Source organism: Salmo salar, chromosome 03 (genome assembly GCF_965601325.2).
Source record: "Salmo salar chromosome 03, fSalSal1, whole genome shotgun sequence".
Classification (NCBI taxonomy): domain Eukaryota; kingdom Metazoa; phylum Chordata; class Actinopteri; order Salmoniformes; family Salmonidae; genus Salmo; species Salmo salar.
In genome coordinates, this window is record NC_138293.1 from 25405345 (window position 1) to 25420539 (window position 15195).

The 15195-nt window shown below is 40.0% G+C and overlaps 1 protein-coding gene across 1 annotated transcript; it reads right to left on the bottom strand.

The window, feature by feature from the left end:
- Positions 1-2622: 2622 nt before the first annotated feature.
- LOC106599611 (G-protein coupled receptor 54-like) lies at positions 2623-14540 on the bottom strand. The gene is made up of 6 exons (XM_082973068.1): positions 14067-14540; positions 12686-12810; positions 6818-6953; positions 6459-6697; positions 6298-6300; positions 2623-4603 (listed from the first exon to the last, which is right to left on the bottom strand). Exons 1-6 carry the CDS (start codon positions 14296-14298, stop codon positions 4229-4231), a joined length of 1110 nt encoding a protein of 369 aa, XP_082829194.1. The 5' UTR covers positions 14299-14540; the 3' UTR covers positions 2623-4228.
- Positions 14541-15195: the final 655 nt, after the last annotated feature.

Here is a 15195-nt window from a genome sequence, read left to right on the forward strand (position 1 = left end):
ATTTCCAAATGCCTGAAGGTACCACGTTCATCGGTACAAACAATAGTACACAGGTATAAACACCATGGGACCACGCAGCCGTCATACCGCTCAGGAAGGATACGCGTTCTGTCTCCTAGAGACGAACGTACTTTGGTGCGAAAATTGCAAATCAATCCCAGAACAACAGCAAAGGACTTTGTGAAGATGCTGGAGGAAACAGGTACAAAAGTGTCTATATGCACAGTAAAACGAGTCCTATATCAATGGAAGAAGTATTGCTCCTAAACCACCATAAAAAAGCGAGACAACGGTTTGCAACTGCACATGGGGACGAAGATCGTACTTTTTGGAGAAATGTCGTCTGGTCTGATGAAACAAAAATAGAACTGTTTGGCCATAATGACCATCGTTATGTTTGGAGGAAAAAGGGGGAGACTTGTAAGCCGAAGAACACCATCCCAACCGTGATGCACGGGAGTGGCAGCATCATGTTGTGGGGGTGCTTTGCTGCAGGAGGGACTGGTGCACTTCACAAAATAGATGGCATCATGAGGGAGGGAAATGATGTGGATATATTGAAGCAACATTTCAAGACATCAGTCAGGAAGTTAAAGCTTGGTCGCAAATGGGTCTTCCAAATGGACAATGACCCCAAGCATACTTCCAAAGCAAAATGGCTTAAGGACAACAAAGTCAAGGTATTGGAGTGGCCATCACAAAGCCCTGACCTCAAACCTATAGAAAATGTGTGGGCAGAACTGAAAAAGTGTGTGAGAGCAAGGAGGCCTACAAACCTGACTCAGTTACACCAGCTCTGTCAGGAGGAATGGGCCAAAATTCACCCAACTTATTGTGTGAAGCTTGTGGGAGGCTACGCGAAACATTTGACCAAAGTCAAACAATTTAAAGGCAATGCTACCAAATACTAATTGAGTGTATGTAAACTTCTGACCCACTGGGAATGTGATGAAAGAAATAAAATCTGAAATAAATCATTCTCTCTACTATTATTCTGACATTTCACATTCTTAAAATAAGTGGTGATCCTAACTGACCTAAAACAGGGAGTATTTATTCGGATTAACTGTCAGGAATTGTGAAAAACTGAGTTTAAATGTATTTGGCTAAGGCGTATGTAAACTTCCGACTTCAACTGTATATCCTTTCAATGGTTTTGAAACGGTAGGTAATCAAATCTAGCCAGACATTAGAAGATATTGGGTCTGTTACAAATGGGCCCAGGGAAAGCTTCCATTGGTTATCTTGCAATAAAATACACACAGAAATCAACTTTATTATGTACAGTATACTGTATGCAAAGTTGCAAACTATGGGCAACAAATGAACAACTAACAGTGTTAAAGCTACATTATTTTCTGCTTGTTTGTATTTGCTGTACAAAATGCGTACCTCAAAAAAAGGTATACCTCAAAAGGTGTACCTCATGGCTCAGTATTGACCCCCCTTTCCTCTATATATATTATTATTATTTTACATTTTTTAATTTAACCTTTATTTAACTAGGCAAGTCAGATAAGAACAAATTCTTATTTACAATGACGGCCTACCGGGGAACAGTGAGAAAACTGCCTTGTTCAGGGGCAAAACAACAGATTTTTACCTTGTCAGCTCAGGGATTCGATTCAGCAACCTTTCGGTTACTGGCCCAACGCTCTAACCACTAGGCTACCTGCCACCCCAATGTACAATTCTGTATATTCATAAATGAATTGCCTCAAATTCGTCAGAATACCCATGTTCACTTATGTGATGATGATACAGTGCTCTATACATCAGGTTCAAATCATTTCCAGATAAAATCATCTTGGAGAGTTGCTATTAACACTTTACAAAAATGTTTTTTAGCAAAAAATGTGGTTTTAAATAAAACTAAATCCTATATCATGCTGTTTGGTACACGACAAAAAATTTACTCCACAGCTGGCCATTTCAAAATGCATGCAAGTGATGGAACAATGCTTGAAAGTGTAGATTGTTTGAAATATCTGGGTTTTGAAGATTCTTAATTATCTTTTGGAAAGCATATTGATTATATTAGAAAAACAATTATCTATACGCTTGGGTAACTACACAATAATTGTTTTACTGTATCCATTAGAAAGACCTTAGTAACCCAACTGCTGCTTCCTGTCCTAGACTATGGCGACATCATCTATCAAAACACAACCAATACCTTACTCTGTGAATTAGATTTATAACAATCTTTGCAGATTCATTCTTGGATGCCATTATAAGACACATCATGTATGAATCAGTAAATTGTCTGTCACTCCCAAACAGAAGACAACTGCATTGATACCAATTTCGTTTTAAATGTATCAGCTTACATTTCCCTGTAGGAACACCTAACTTTACAAGACTCACACTACTTCTTTAGACAACAGCAGCAATTACACATTCAAAGGGTACATCATGAGGTTAGAGTAAGGTCTTTCAGATACAAAGACCCAACTGACTGGAATCATTTACCTATAGAAATCAGGGCATTTAAATCACACAGTGAATTTAAGAAAGCCCTTTTTCAAATGTTATGAACAAACAGACATTTATAAATATTTCGGTATGTATTATTATTATGTCATTATTATTATTATTATTATTATTATTATTATTAGACAGTAGTTTACATATTACTAATTATTATTGTTATTATTTTTTGGGACACTCTTAAAAAGGAGATGGTGCATCAAGAGATTTTATCCTGCAAAATTTCTAATAAAAAAAGAAGTATAACAATTTACAATTCTGTGTTAGTAACAAAGGCAATGATATGTACTTTTCACATTTCTGGTTACACACAAAAAAAGCTTAAAAGTAAATGTATAATCAAACACAGCGGTTAAATCCACAGTACTGTACATACTCATGTCTGCCTACAGTAGATAGGCATTTACAATACAGGGAATGTTACATGATTCAAAGAGCTTAGGGTAAGAGCAATATATTAATAATAAATAAAGATAGTGCAAATACTGTAGGGAAAGTCTATAATAAAGGCTTTTCGAAAACACTTAATAAGTAGAGTGATTACCAACACAAAATCTACAGACATCTGAAATGCCTGAAGACAATACATATTTTCACAGGGAGCGGTACAATCAAACATGGACTAAACTGCATTCCAGTGTGTATGCAGTAAAACATTCTGTACAGAATTCAATCTAAATCTGTTCAAAGTTTTCCGTTGTTTCCAAGGGCTTTAGTTCTGTTTATCTTCCCACCTTTCTAAACACTTTCTTCTTTTTTCAAGTCAACTTTTCAACTCAACGCTAAAATAGTGCCAGATAGAACACAGATACTTCCAACAGTACAGATGTTTCGATCCGCAATTCAAACAAGGACAGACAGTCACGGCACATTGGGAGGAGGCACTGTTAGGACAAGTCAGTCACAGATTGTGTCCTTTTTTACAGCGTCGCTGTCAAAGGAAAAGGAAACGATCGGGTGACTATAAGTCGCATAAGATAATGCTGTGGGAATGTAAGTCTTGGCAAGTGAAAGTATGATAGGGTCGGCCCCCGCCACCTGTGCACTGTGTGTAAAGGGAGGTGTAAGTGTGTGTCTGGAACACAGTAGTAAAGTAAACACTCACCACGCCTCATTGACTATGCCCCTACCTGAGCAAGCACCGACACATCACCGTTGGCTGTACACCCATTGAACTGGCCTGCAATTTAACTCCTGAGTGGTTTGTAACGCCATTCATGTGAAATCCCTAGCTACCATCATAAATCTCTCCATTGAAAAATATAAATCGGGTGCAATCACTTCACAGCTTTGAGATGAGTTAATGATAACGACGTGTTAACAACCTATGTACATCTGATAACAAAATGTCCACAAACCTTGGACTGCTCTTGTAACCATTGTGTCTATTAGATTTCACGTCATGTATGTGACTTCCAATAACTTTTTTTGTTTTAATTGTATTATTTTCATATTATTCTGAGCATTCTGCCTAGGTGGTGAACATTATATATTATTTTTTATGTCCTTTCATTGTCTGTGATATCAGAACAGAGCAGGATCAGTCATCTTTTGTAGAATTGCAAACAAACAACACATCAAATGCCATTTTAAAATGCTGCTCCCAGTAGGGGGTCATTGCCTTCTGAAAAGTGTGCATTCGCAGCAGTCTATCATGTGTTTTTCTGTTTGTGTGCCAATGTGAACTGAATCCCCAACAGCTTTGCCCCCCAGCAGCTCACTCAGCCCATGGCTCTTTTCATTTCCCTTCGTTGTTGCCTTCCTCTGCAGCAACTAACTTGATTTCTGCATTAGCCGTGCGTGACGTGACACTGCTGTCTCTCACTTTGTGTTTGAACAGGAAGTGGAAAGTCTTTTTGAAGGACTTGCGGAAACTGTCTCCCATGAAGCCATAAATGATTGGGTTGATGGAGGAGTTAGCGTAGGACATGCAGTTAGCCCATGTCTTGATCTTATAGGTGGCGTAGTTGACCCTGTAGTTGGGGTAGAAGGACTGGAACAGGGCGAAGAGTTGGATAGGCCCCCAGCAGATGGTGAATAAGAGGACAATCACCACCACCATCTTGGAGATCTTACTCCTCAGAGTGACAGTCCTCTCAGACAACAGGTGGACCTGTAGTAGAAATGTTGACGTTTACTCACTACTACTGTGACGTATTCGAAATGACCTATACTGTATGTACAGTGAGGGAAAAAAGTATTTGATCCCCTGTTGATTTTGTACGTTTGCCCACTGACAAAGAAATGATCAGTCTATAATTTTAATGGTAGGTTTATTTGAACAGTGAGAGACAGAATAACAACAAAATAATCCAGAAAAACGCATGTCAAAAATTTTATAAATTGATTTGCATTTTAATGAGGGAAATAAGTATTTGACCCCCTCTCAATCAGAAAGATTTCTGGCTCCCAGGTGTCTTTTATACAGGTAACGAGTTGAGATTAGGAGCACACTCTTAAAGGGAGTGCTCCTAATCTCAGTTTGTTACCTATACAAAAGACACCTGTCCACAGAAGCAATCAATCAATCAGATTCCAAACTCTCCACCATGGCCAAGACCAAAGAGCTCTCCAAGGATGTCAGGGACAAGATTGTAGACCTACACAAGGCTGGAATGGGCTACAAGACCTTTGCCAAGCAGCTTGGTGAGAAGGTGACAACAGTTGGTGCGATTATTCACAAATGGAAGAAACACAAAAGAACTGTCAATCTCCCTCGGCCTGGGGCTCCATGCAAGATCTCACCTCGTGGAGTTGCAATGATCATGAGAACGGTGAGGAATCAGCCCAGAACTACACGGAAGGATCTTGTCAATGATCTCAAGGCAGCTGGGACCATAGTCACCAAGAAAACAATTGGTAACACACTACGCCGTGAAGGACTGAAATCCTGCAGCGCCCGCAAGGTCCCCCTGCTCAAGAAAGCACATATACATGCCCGTCTGAAGTTTGCCAATGAACATCTGAATGATTCAGAGGACAACTGGGTGAAAGTGTTGTGGTCAGATGAGACCAAAATGGAGCTCTTTGGCATCAACTCAACTCGCCGTGTTTGGAGGAGGAGGAATGCTGCCTATGACCCCAAGAATACCATCCCCACCGTCAAACATGGAGGTGGAAACATTATGCTTTGGGGGTGTTTTTCTGCTAAGGGGACAGGACAACTTCACCGCATCAAAGGGACGATGGACGGGGCCATGTACCGTCAAATCTTGGGTGAGAACCTCCTTCCCTCAGCCAGGGCATTGAAAATAGGTCATGGATGGATATTCCAGCATGACAATGACCCAAAACACACGGCCAAGGCAACAAAGGAGTGGCTCAAGAAGAAGCACATTAAGGTCCTGGAGTGGCCTAGCCAGTCTCCAGACCTTACTCCCATAGAAAATCTGTGGAGGGAGCTGAAGGTTCGAGTTGCCAAATGTCAGCCTCGAAACCTTAATGACTTGGAGAAGATCTGCAAAGAGGAGTGGGACAAAATCCCTCCTGAGATGTGTGCAAACCTGGTGGCCAACTACAAGAAACGTCTGCCCTCTGTGATTGCCAACAAGGGTTTTGCCACCAAGTACTAAGTCATGTTTTGCAGAGGGGTCAAATACTTATTTCCCTCATTAAAATGCAAATCCTTTTATAACATTTTTGACATGCATTTTTCTTGATTTTTTTGTTGTTATTCTGTCTCTCACTGTTCAAATAAACCTACCATTAAAATGATAGACTGATAATTTCTTTGTCAGTGGGCAAGTGTACAAAATCAGCAGGGGATCAAATACTTTTTTCCCTCACTGTAGTTCAAAACATGGTCACCGGCTGAGGGTTTTTAATGGCATACTGTAGTATACCTGCAGATTGGAAGGGATCCAAATATGAACTCGTGCTTTCATTGTGTAACCTTGACAAAGGAGTGCACCTATTGATGTTTTAAACTAAGTCATAAAGAAACACCCAAAGTAACAGTCTGTCCATACCTGGTAATTATTGTCTACTGGCTCAACTGACGGCTGGCCCACCCTCTTCAACATGAGTGTGTAGCAGAAGGAGATGGTGATGACAGGTAGTAGGTAGGCAGCTATGAACTGGTACAGGATGAAAGCCCTCTCCTGGGTCTTAGAGGGAAACCTCTCCATGCAGTAGTGTCTCGGTCCATACCAGTAGCCCTCCTCAATCCTCTGGTACATGAAGATCGGGGTGGATAGAATGAAGGAACCTTTAAAAAAGACAAACATTGAATTAGTTTAACTTTATAGAAAATGTAGACGTGTTCATGATGCTTTGAGCAAAAATCAACGGTTTGCAATTGGTTCAGGCATGCTAGCATGTGACTTACCGATCCATATACAGATGCTAACGATCATGGCGACTCGTGGAGTGCGATGGCGTAGGGACTTTAAAGGGTACACTGTGACATAGCAGCGATCCCCACTAATGGCAGTGAGGGTGATGCATGTAGCCTGAACAGTCACCTAAGAAAAAAGAAGAACAAAATAATGACTTTCGTTCTGGGTTGTTCACAGGTGAAACAATATTAACAATTTTACATAAGAGACATGCTGTAAAATGTATGTAAATTCAAATAAATGGCACCTGCCTGCCATCACACTGGGAAGGAATGACAATGATGAGCATAATGAGAAAATGTAACTTTAGAAAGACATTATCTCAAATCATTATTAACTCATCCTCCTGGGTTAGGTGTCATGCCCATAAGTTTTGTCCCCTTTCTAGGATAAAAGTATAAACCATAAAGTTTCTTTCACACGTAATTCATAAAATAATGTTGAGTTTGAAATTTTTCCCCATAACAAAAATGCTAATGGTTGCATGATGCCTCTGACAGTTGGTTACCATCTGTGATAACAGATTAGCAGGTTCTAAACAACATAATGTTGTTGGAGAGTAGGATATGTGACCCAGTTCAGTAACTACACTACTTGAGATCTATCCAACGCCCTTGTTTCTCACTGAAGTGCGAAAGAGAGACTGACCAGGTGTACATCATTGATCCGAAGACAAGTGCCCTACTCTTGTCATAATGTAGGGACAGAATGCACGAGTCTCTTGAACGAAGAGAAGCACTCCGTGTGGGTTGAGCAAGTAAAAAGGATTTAAGAAAATAGTAAACATATATAAAAAAAATAAAGCTAAGAATTACAACGAATATTAAAATGGGTTCACAAAGTCTGATTTAATGAATCCTCCCACTTACACACTGTACAGCAGCAGCGATATACAGTGAGGGAAAAGGGTATTTGATCCCCTGCTGATTTTGTACGTTTGCCCACTGACAAAGAAATAATCAGTCTATAATTTTAATGGTAGTTTTATTTGAACAGTGAGAGACAGAATAACAACAAAATAATCCAGAAAAACGCATGTCAAAAATGTTATAAATTGATTTGCATTTTAATGAGGGAAATAAGTATTTGACCCCCTCTCAATCAGAAAGATTTCTGGCTCCCAGGTGTATTTTATACAGGTAACGAGCTGAGATTAGGAGCACACTCTTAAAGGGAGTGCTCCTAATCTCAGCTTGTTACCTGTAGAAAAGACACCTGTCCACAGAAGCAATCAATCAATCAGATTCCAAACTCTCCACCATGGCCAAGACCAAAGAGCTCTCCAAGAATGTCAGGGACAAGATTGTAGACCTACACAAGGCTGGAATGGGCTACAAGACCATCGCCAAGCAGCTTGGTGAGAAGGTGACAACAGTTGGTGCGATTATTCGCAAATGGAAGAAACACAAAAGAACTGTCAATATCCCTCGGCCTGGAGCTCCATGCAAGATCTCACCTTGTGGAGTTGCAATGATCATGAGAACGGTGAGGAATCAGCCCAGAACTACACGGGAGGATCTTGTCAATGATCTCAAGACAGCTGGGACCATAGTCACCAAGAAAACAATTGGTAACACTCTACGCCATGAAGGACTGAAATCCTGCAGCGCCCGCAAGGTCCCCCTGCTCAAGAAAGCACATATACATGCCCGTCTGAAGTTTGCCAATGAGCATCTGAATGATTCAGAGGACAACTGGGTGAAAGTGTTGTGGTCAGATGAGACCAAAATGGAGCTCTTTGGCATCAACTCAACTCGCCGTGTTTGGAGGAGGAGGAATGCTGCCTATGACCCCAAGAATACCATCCCCACCGTCAAACATGGAGGTGGAAACATTATGCTTGGGGGTGTTTTTCTGCTAAGGGGACAGGACAACTTCACCGCATTAAAGGGACGATGGACGGGGCCATGTACCGTCAAATCTTGGGTGAGAACCTCCTTCCCTCAGCCAGGGCATTGAAAATAGGTCATGGATGGGTATTCCAGCATGACAATGACCCAAAACACACGGCCAAGGCAACAAAGGAGTGGCTCAAGAAGAAGCACATTAAGGTCCTGGAGTGGCCTAGCCAGTCTCCAGACCTTAATCCCATACAAAATCTGTGGAGGGAGCTGAAGGTTCGAGTTGCCAAACGTCATCCTCGAAACCTTAATGACTTAGAGAAGATCTGCAAAGAGGAGTGGGACAAAATCCCTCCTGAGATGTGTGCAAACGTGGTGGCCAACTACAAGAAACATCTGACCTCTGTGATTGCCAACAAGGGTTTTGCCACCAAGTACTAAGTCATGTTTTGCAGAGGGGTCAAATACTTATTTTTTTTATTAAAATGCAAATCAATTTATAAAATTTTTGACATATGTTTTTCTGGATTTCTTTGTTGTTATTCTGTCTCTCACTGTTCAAATAAACCTACCATTAAAATTATAGACTGATCATTTCTTTGTCAGTGGGCAAACGTACAAAATCAGCAGGGGATCAAATACTTTTTTCCCTCACTGTATGTATATGTGGGGGAGTGAGTTATCAATTAGTCTACCAAAAATATACATCGTAGAGAGAGTTTGTCCTTTAGATGAAAATACAAATCTAAACAGAGGACTAGAATCTGTGTAGAAGTTTTGTTGAGCATCAGTCATTTTCTAACCTTCACATAAGACTGCTTTTACAACTATGTAATTTCTTTATTAAATTAAATGTGACTGTTTGTCACTCCTTAAAATAGTCCCAAAATGATATAGTCCCAAAATGTTTTGCATGTCAGCAATCAAGTTTTCAAGATATGGAAAAGTAATAGGGCCAAGTAAATTATTTATACAGTTGAAGTCGGACGTTTATATACACCTTAGCCAAATACATTTAAACTCAGTTTTTCACAATTCCTGACATTTAATCCTAGTAAAAATTCCCTGTCTTAGGTCAGTTAGGATCACCACTTTATTTTAAGGTGAAATGTTAGAATAATAGTAGAGAAAATTATTTATTTCAGCTTTTATTTCTTTCATCACATTCCCAGTGGGTCAGAAGTTAACATACACTCATTTAGTATTTGGTAGCATTGCCTTCAAATTGTTTAACTTTGGTCAAGCGTTTCGGGTAGCCTTCCACAAGCTTCCCACAATAAGTTGGGTGAATTTTGGCCCATTCCTCCTGACAGAGCTGGTGTAACTGAATCAGGTTTGTAGGTTTGAGGTCAGGGCTTTGTGATGGCCACTCCAATACCTTGACTTTATTGTCCTTAAGCCATTTTGCCACAACTTTGGAAGTATGCTTGGGGTCATTGTCCATTTGGAAGACCCATTTGTGACCAAGCTTTAACTTCCTGACTGATGTCTTGAGATGTTGGTTCAATATATTAACATAATTTTCCTCACGGTTGGGATGGTGTTCTTCGGCTTGCAAGCCTCCCCCTTTATCCTCCAAACATAACAATGGTCATTATGGCCAAACAGTTCTATTTTTGTTTCATCAGACCAGAGGAGATTTCTCCCAAAAGTACGATCTTTATCCCCATGTGCACTTACAAACCGTAGTCTGGCTTTTTATGGCGGTTTTGGAGCAGTTGGCTTCTTCCTTGCTGAGCGGCCTTTCAGGTTATGTCGATATAGGACTCGTTTTACTGTGGATATAGATACTTTTGTAGTTGTTTCCTCCAGCATCTTCTCAAGATCCTTTGCTGTTGTTCTGGGATTGATTTGCACTTTTCTCACCACAGTACGTTCATCTCTAGGAGACAGAACGCGTCTCCTTCCTGAGCGGTATGATGGCTGCGTGGTCCCATGGTGTTTATACTTGCGTACTATTGTTTGTACAGATGAATATGGTACCTTCAGGCGTTTGGAAATTGCTCCCAAGGATGAACCAGACTTGTGGAGGTCTACAATTTTTTTATGAGGTCTTGACTGATTTCTTTTGATTTTCCCATGATGTCAAGCAAAGAGGCACTGAGTTTGAAGGTAGGCCTTGAAATACATCCACAGGCACACCTCCAATTGACTCAAATGATGTCAATTAGCCTCTCAGAAGCTTCTAAAGCCATGACATCATTTTCTGGAATTTTCCAAGCTGTTTAAAGGCACAGTCAACTTAGTGTATGTAAACTTCTGATCCACTGGAATTGTGATACAGTGAATTATAAGTGAAATAATCTGTCTGTAAACAATTGTTGGAAAAATTACCTGTGTCATGCACAAAGTAGATGTCCTAACCGACTTGCCAAAACTATAGTTTGTTAACAACAAATTTGTGGAGTGGTTGAAAAACAAGTTTTTATGACTCCAACCTAAGTGTATGTAAACGTCTGACTTCAACTGTATATGTTTTAATTGATGGGTAAAAAAAGTTCTGACATACCAAAAGATTATCAACTAGATTCAGCTGCGGGACGATTTTGTCTTGAGTGGATGGTCTGGAACGTAATGACGAATCATTTGTAGACTGCAAATTGACCGCCCAAATAGGTATAATATTTGACTGAAACACAATCGTTTGTATAGGATCACGTGTCTCTCTATCATGCGTGGGAATACTTGGGAACAGATTTCCAAAATTAAAATCACTTGGAGCTGATTTCCTGGTATTTTTAGACTTTTATGTCCAACAATATATATTTGTAATTTTTAAAGCAGTTGGGGAATCATGCTTTAAATTGACACATTTCAGATAGATTTCCAATGGCAAGTTCTGTTTCAATGGAGTTCAGTTCAATGAAATGTGTTGATCACATCCTGTGGCTAAATAACCGACTTATGCCAATGTCAGTGAAAGCCATGGTTTACTGAGAGGATGTGTGCTATTGACATAGGGTATTATCAAAGCTCACAAGATCCCCCTGGTGGCTGATGGTTCATGTGGTGAAGATGAGAGCGCTCTGACTATAGCATACTGCATGATGCCGACACCTCTCTTCTGCCTTGCTCTATCATAATTCTATTTTTGCACCTTGCACTATGCGTTTAAAGGCATTTTTGATTGACTTACTGCTTACTTTGATTGACTTACTTCACTGATGGGAAAGAGCTTGCAAAAAAGGCATTTCACCGTACTTGTGCACGTGACAATAAAAACTTGACTTCTTCAGAGTCTAGAGACACATTGTGCAGTGTGCTGACAAGTATTCATCCCTCTCCTTACTGTGGTGAAATTGAAACACTCGTGACATCTGAGATTTGATGACTTCTGAGATTGGATCCTGGCCTAGGAGTCCTTCTACAGTTTGCTCAGAGCTTTAGTCATTTGCCAACCCAACAGATTAGTTTTAATCTTCCGAACCTGCTTGATTGAAGCTGTAGTTAATCGCAAGAAGCCTGATGGACTGATTGTCCATTTTTTTTTTTCATATGGAAAAAGGGCATTCTTTATATCGACAGTCATTCATCATTCACTTGCATAAATCCCTTACATGTCATGAGTCATAACCAACCAGTCTTAACCAATAAGGTCTCTCCAAATGGAGTAGGGACACAGTGAATGATGCTCAGATAAGCCTTGAATTTTGATTTATTGGGAGTTTCAAACGGATTGTGTTAATATAAAAAAAGACACATATTGGTACTCAAATTGCATTTAAAAAAACAAAGTTGCCCATACATTGTTGAAGAATGACCATGAACCTCTACCCTCTACCGGATAAATGAAATGACAATGCAAATTCAATATTGCAGTTATGTAATTGAATTGGGTACAGTCAGGCACCATAACAGTTTTTCAGACTAATACGACTAGACAGTACCTCAGGGATCCAATTGAGGGCAATGATACCCAAATTGCATTGGGGTGAGAAAAGCCATCATTAATATGCAAATATAAAAACAGATATAAGTCTGTGACCAGAGGCAATGTGTTTTATTCAAATGATTTACCTGTTGTAGAAAAGCAACAAATTTACACATGAAGTTCCCAAATATCCATCCAGGGAGCGGGTAGAGAGTGGCTGTGAACGGGACACAACACACCAGGAAGATGATGTCTGTGGCAGCCAGGTTAGCTGTGGAAATAAGCTCAGTTAGGAGGGAACTCATTCATTTCTTTCTGATGAACAAACTTTTGCAACATAAAATAACCATTTGAACCTGTGAGTCAAAGTTATTCATTTGAATAAATTACTTGCTTTGTAAAATTCAAAGGCATGTCACCAAATCAGTGTATTTTGGCATGGGCTTCAAAGAGCCAATTGATTTCACCAAATTCCGAAAGCCAAATACACATTGGGGGGATTATATGAAACGTGGGAGAAATTTCTCACAAGATACTGCAGTATTTTGTTTTGAAATTATGGGAGATATTACTGATTGACTGACATGTAGAAGAGGTCTTATTAGTAATACAGGTGGACAGGACTGCAGGGGCATAGTGAGGACATCTGCCACAATAGGACTTATGTTCCTTTCAGATTAGTTCTATAGCTGTAATAAAATAGATTTATTGTATCACAGTTGTCTAAAATGGTGCTCTCTTTTGAATGGACTTGCATCATTTATAGCAACAACTGAGAGGCGAGAGAAAACATTTGAGCTGTTGTCCACAGGAGGTGGAAGTAGTAAACCAATATGATTAAATATTAAAAACAGGTTCCAGGGAGATATCAGTCAGTCATTTCCCCCCCACACACACACACACACACACACACACACACACACACACACACCACACACACACACACACACACACACACACACACACACACACACACACACACACACACACACACACACACACACACACACACACACACACGTTGATACCGTCATTGTTATTTATGAGCACAAAGATATGTGATGTCCACCTTCTTGGTCAATTCATGTTTCAAAATCCATTGATTTTGCACATCTCCACTCCACACATGCATTTCCAATGTCAAACAAGATCTGTTATTTAGTTTAGAGACATGATCCCTTTCATATGTTGTTTGTTAGTATAGGCTACAGTATTGTATTGTATAGATGCATTCTACAGACACAATGGATAAGGTTACTATCCACAATATTCATGTACAGTCGTCATTAAAAAAACATACAGTAATTAAGGCTGCAAGATTACACAGTCATTAGTCCTAGTTTACAGTGGAAATAAACTATTTCTCTGATCCACATACTTTACATAACATTGACTGTGACAGTCACACACAAAGAACACGTTTCTTCCCAGTTCATGACAATCCACAAGAACAATTGAGGTTCAGTGATTGTGTTATAAGTGGAAAAGCCTTTGTAACTGTAAGGGAAACCCCTTAGTCTTGCTCACCTATGTAGAAGTTGGTGGCCGTCCTCATCTGCCTGTGTTTGGAGATGACATAGATGACCAGCGAGTTCCCAATGAGCCCCACCAGCATGATGAGGGCGAAGAAGAGAGGCACCAGCCAGGCGTCCGTCAGAAACGGGTGGTTCCCCTCCTCCGGATCCTCCAGAGAAGCATTCAACTCAGACGCATTGAACCACATCAGGTCCGTAGAATTCCACACGTCTGGAGGGAACATCTTGATGTGTGAAAAGAAGTCAAAGCTCTTCAAATGTAGCCTTGGGCTGATAACTTGTGTATAATAAATTCCTTTTAACTACTGAGAAGGAAATTGATCTGTCCAGATGACATTAGGGAGTCATGATCAAGTGAATAATGGTTCAGGTGGTGATGAGTTCTTGGATCTTTCTATGGTTAGAATGGGTCTGACAGTAGGGTAGACCTCTGTTGAGCTCACACTTTTCTAACCTCGTTGCAAAAGCTGCCCCTAAACTACTTCTACTCAAGGATGAGATCCCACTGGCTTTATACTGAGCAGGGACACACGTGGGATACTGCCTGATTGTGGAATAAATAGCTGATGTCAGGTCTCCTAGCAACATTTTTCCTATCTGGAATTTGGTACCTCATACCATCTGCTTTCAATGCTGTCAGACGCTGCCTTATCATACAATATTGTATGTAAGTCTATGTAAGCAGTTATTTTTTACTATTGTTACAGGTACTATTTAATGTAGTTATGTAAACATGGTGGTACATTCAAATAACCTAAACTGTGAAATGATCATTTAAAGATAAGATGGCATAGTTTCAGCCTCTTCCATTGGAATGAACACCTCAATGTATTAAGATAACACTTCCAATGATAATCGATTCAAACGTGGCATTAGATTTTGGGGTGGATTAAACACACAGTTAATCCTAAATCTCAGTTTTCAATCTCTTAAAAATGATATATTGCTAATCATGACAGTAACCTCTAAGAAATACAGTGCAATCATGGATAAGCAGCACTTACTGTTGAATAGTATTCAGATTGAGGTAGTGACAGTGCTCTGCAATTTAGTGCCAAGGAGCCTTTCTATATTCTTTCTGCTATTTCCTTGAGATCAACAATATGAAGCTTGCGATTAGA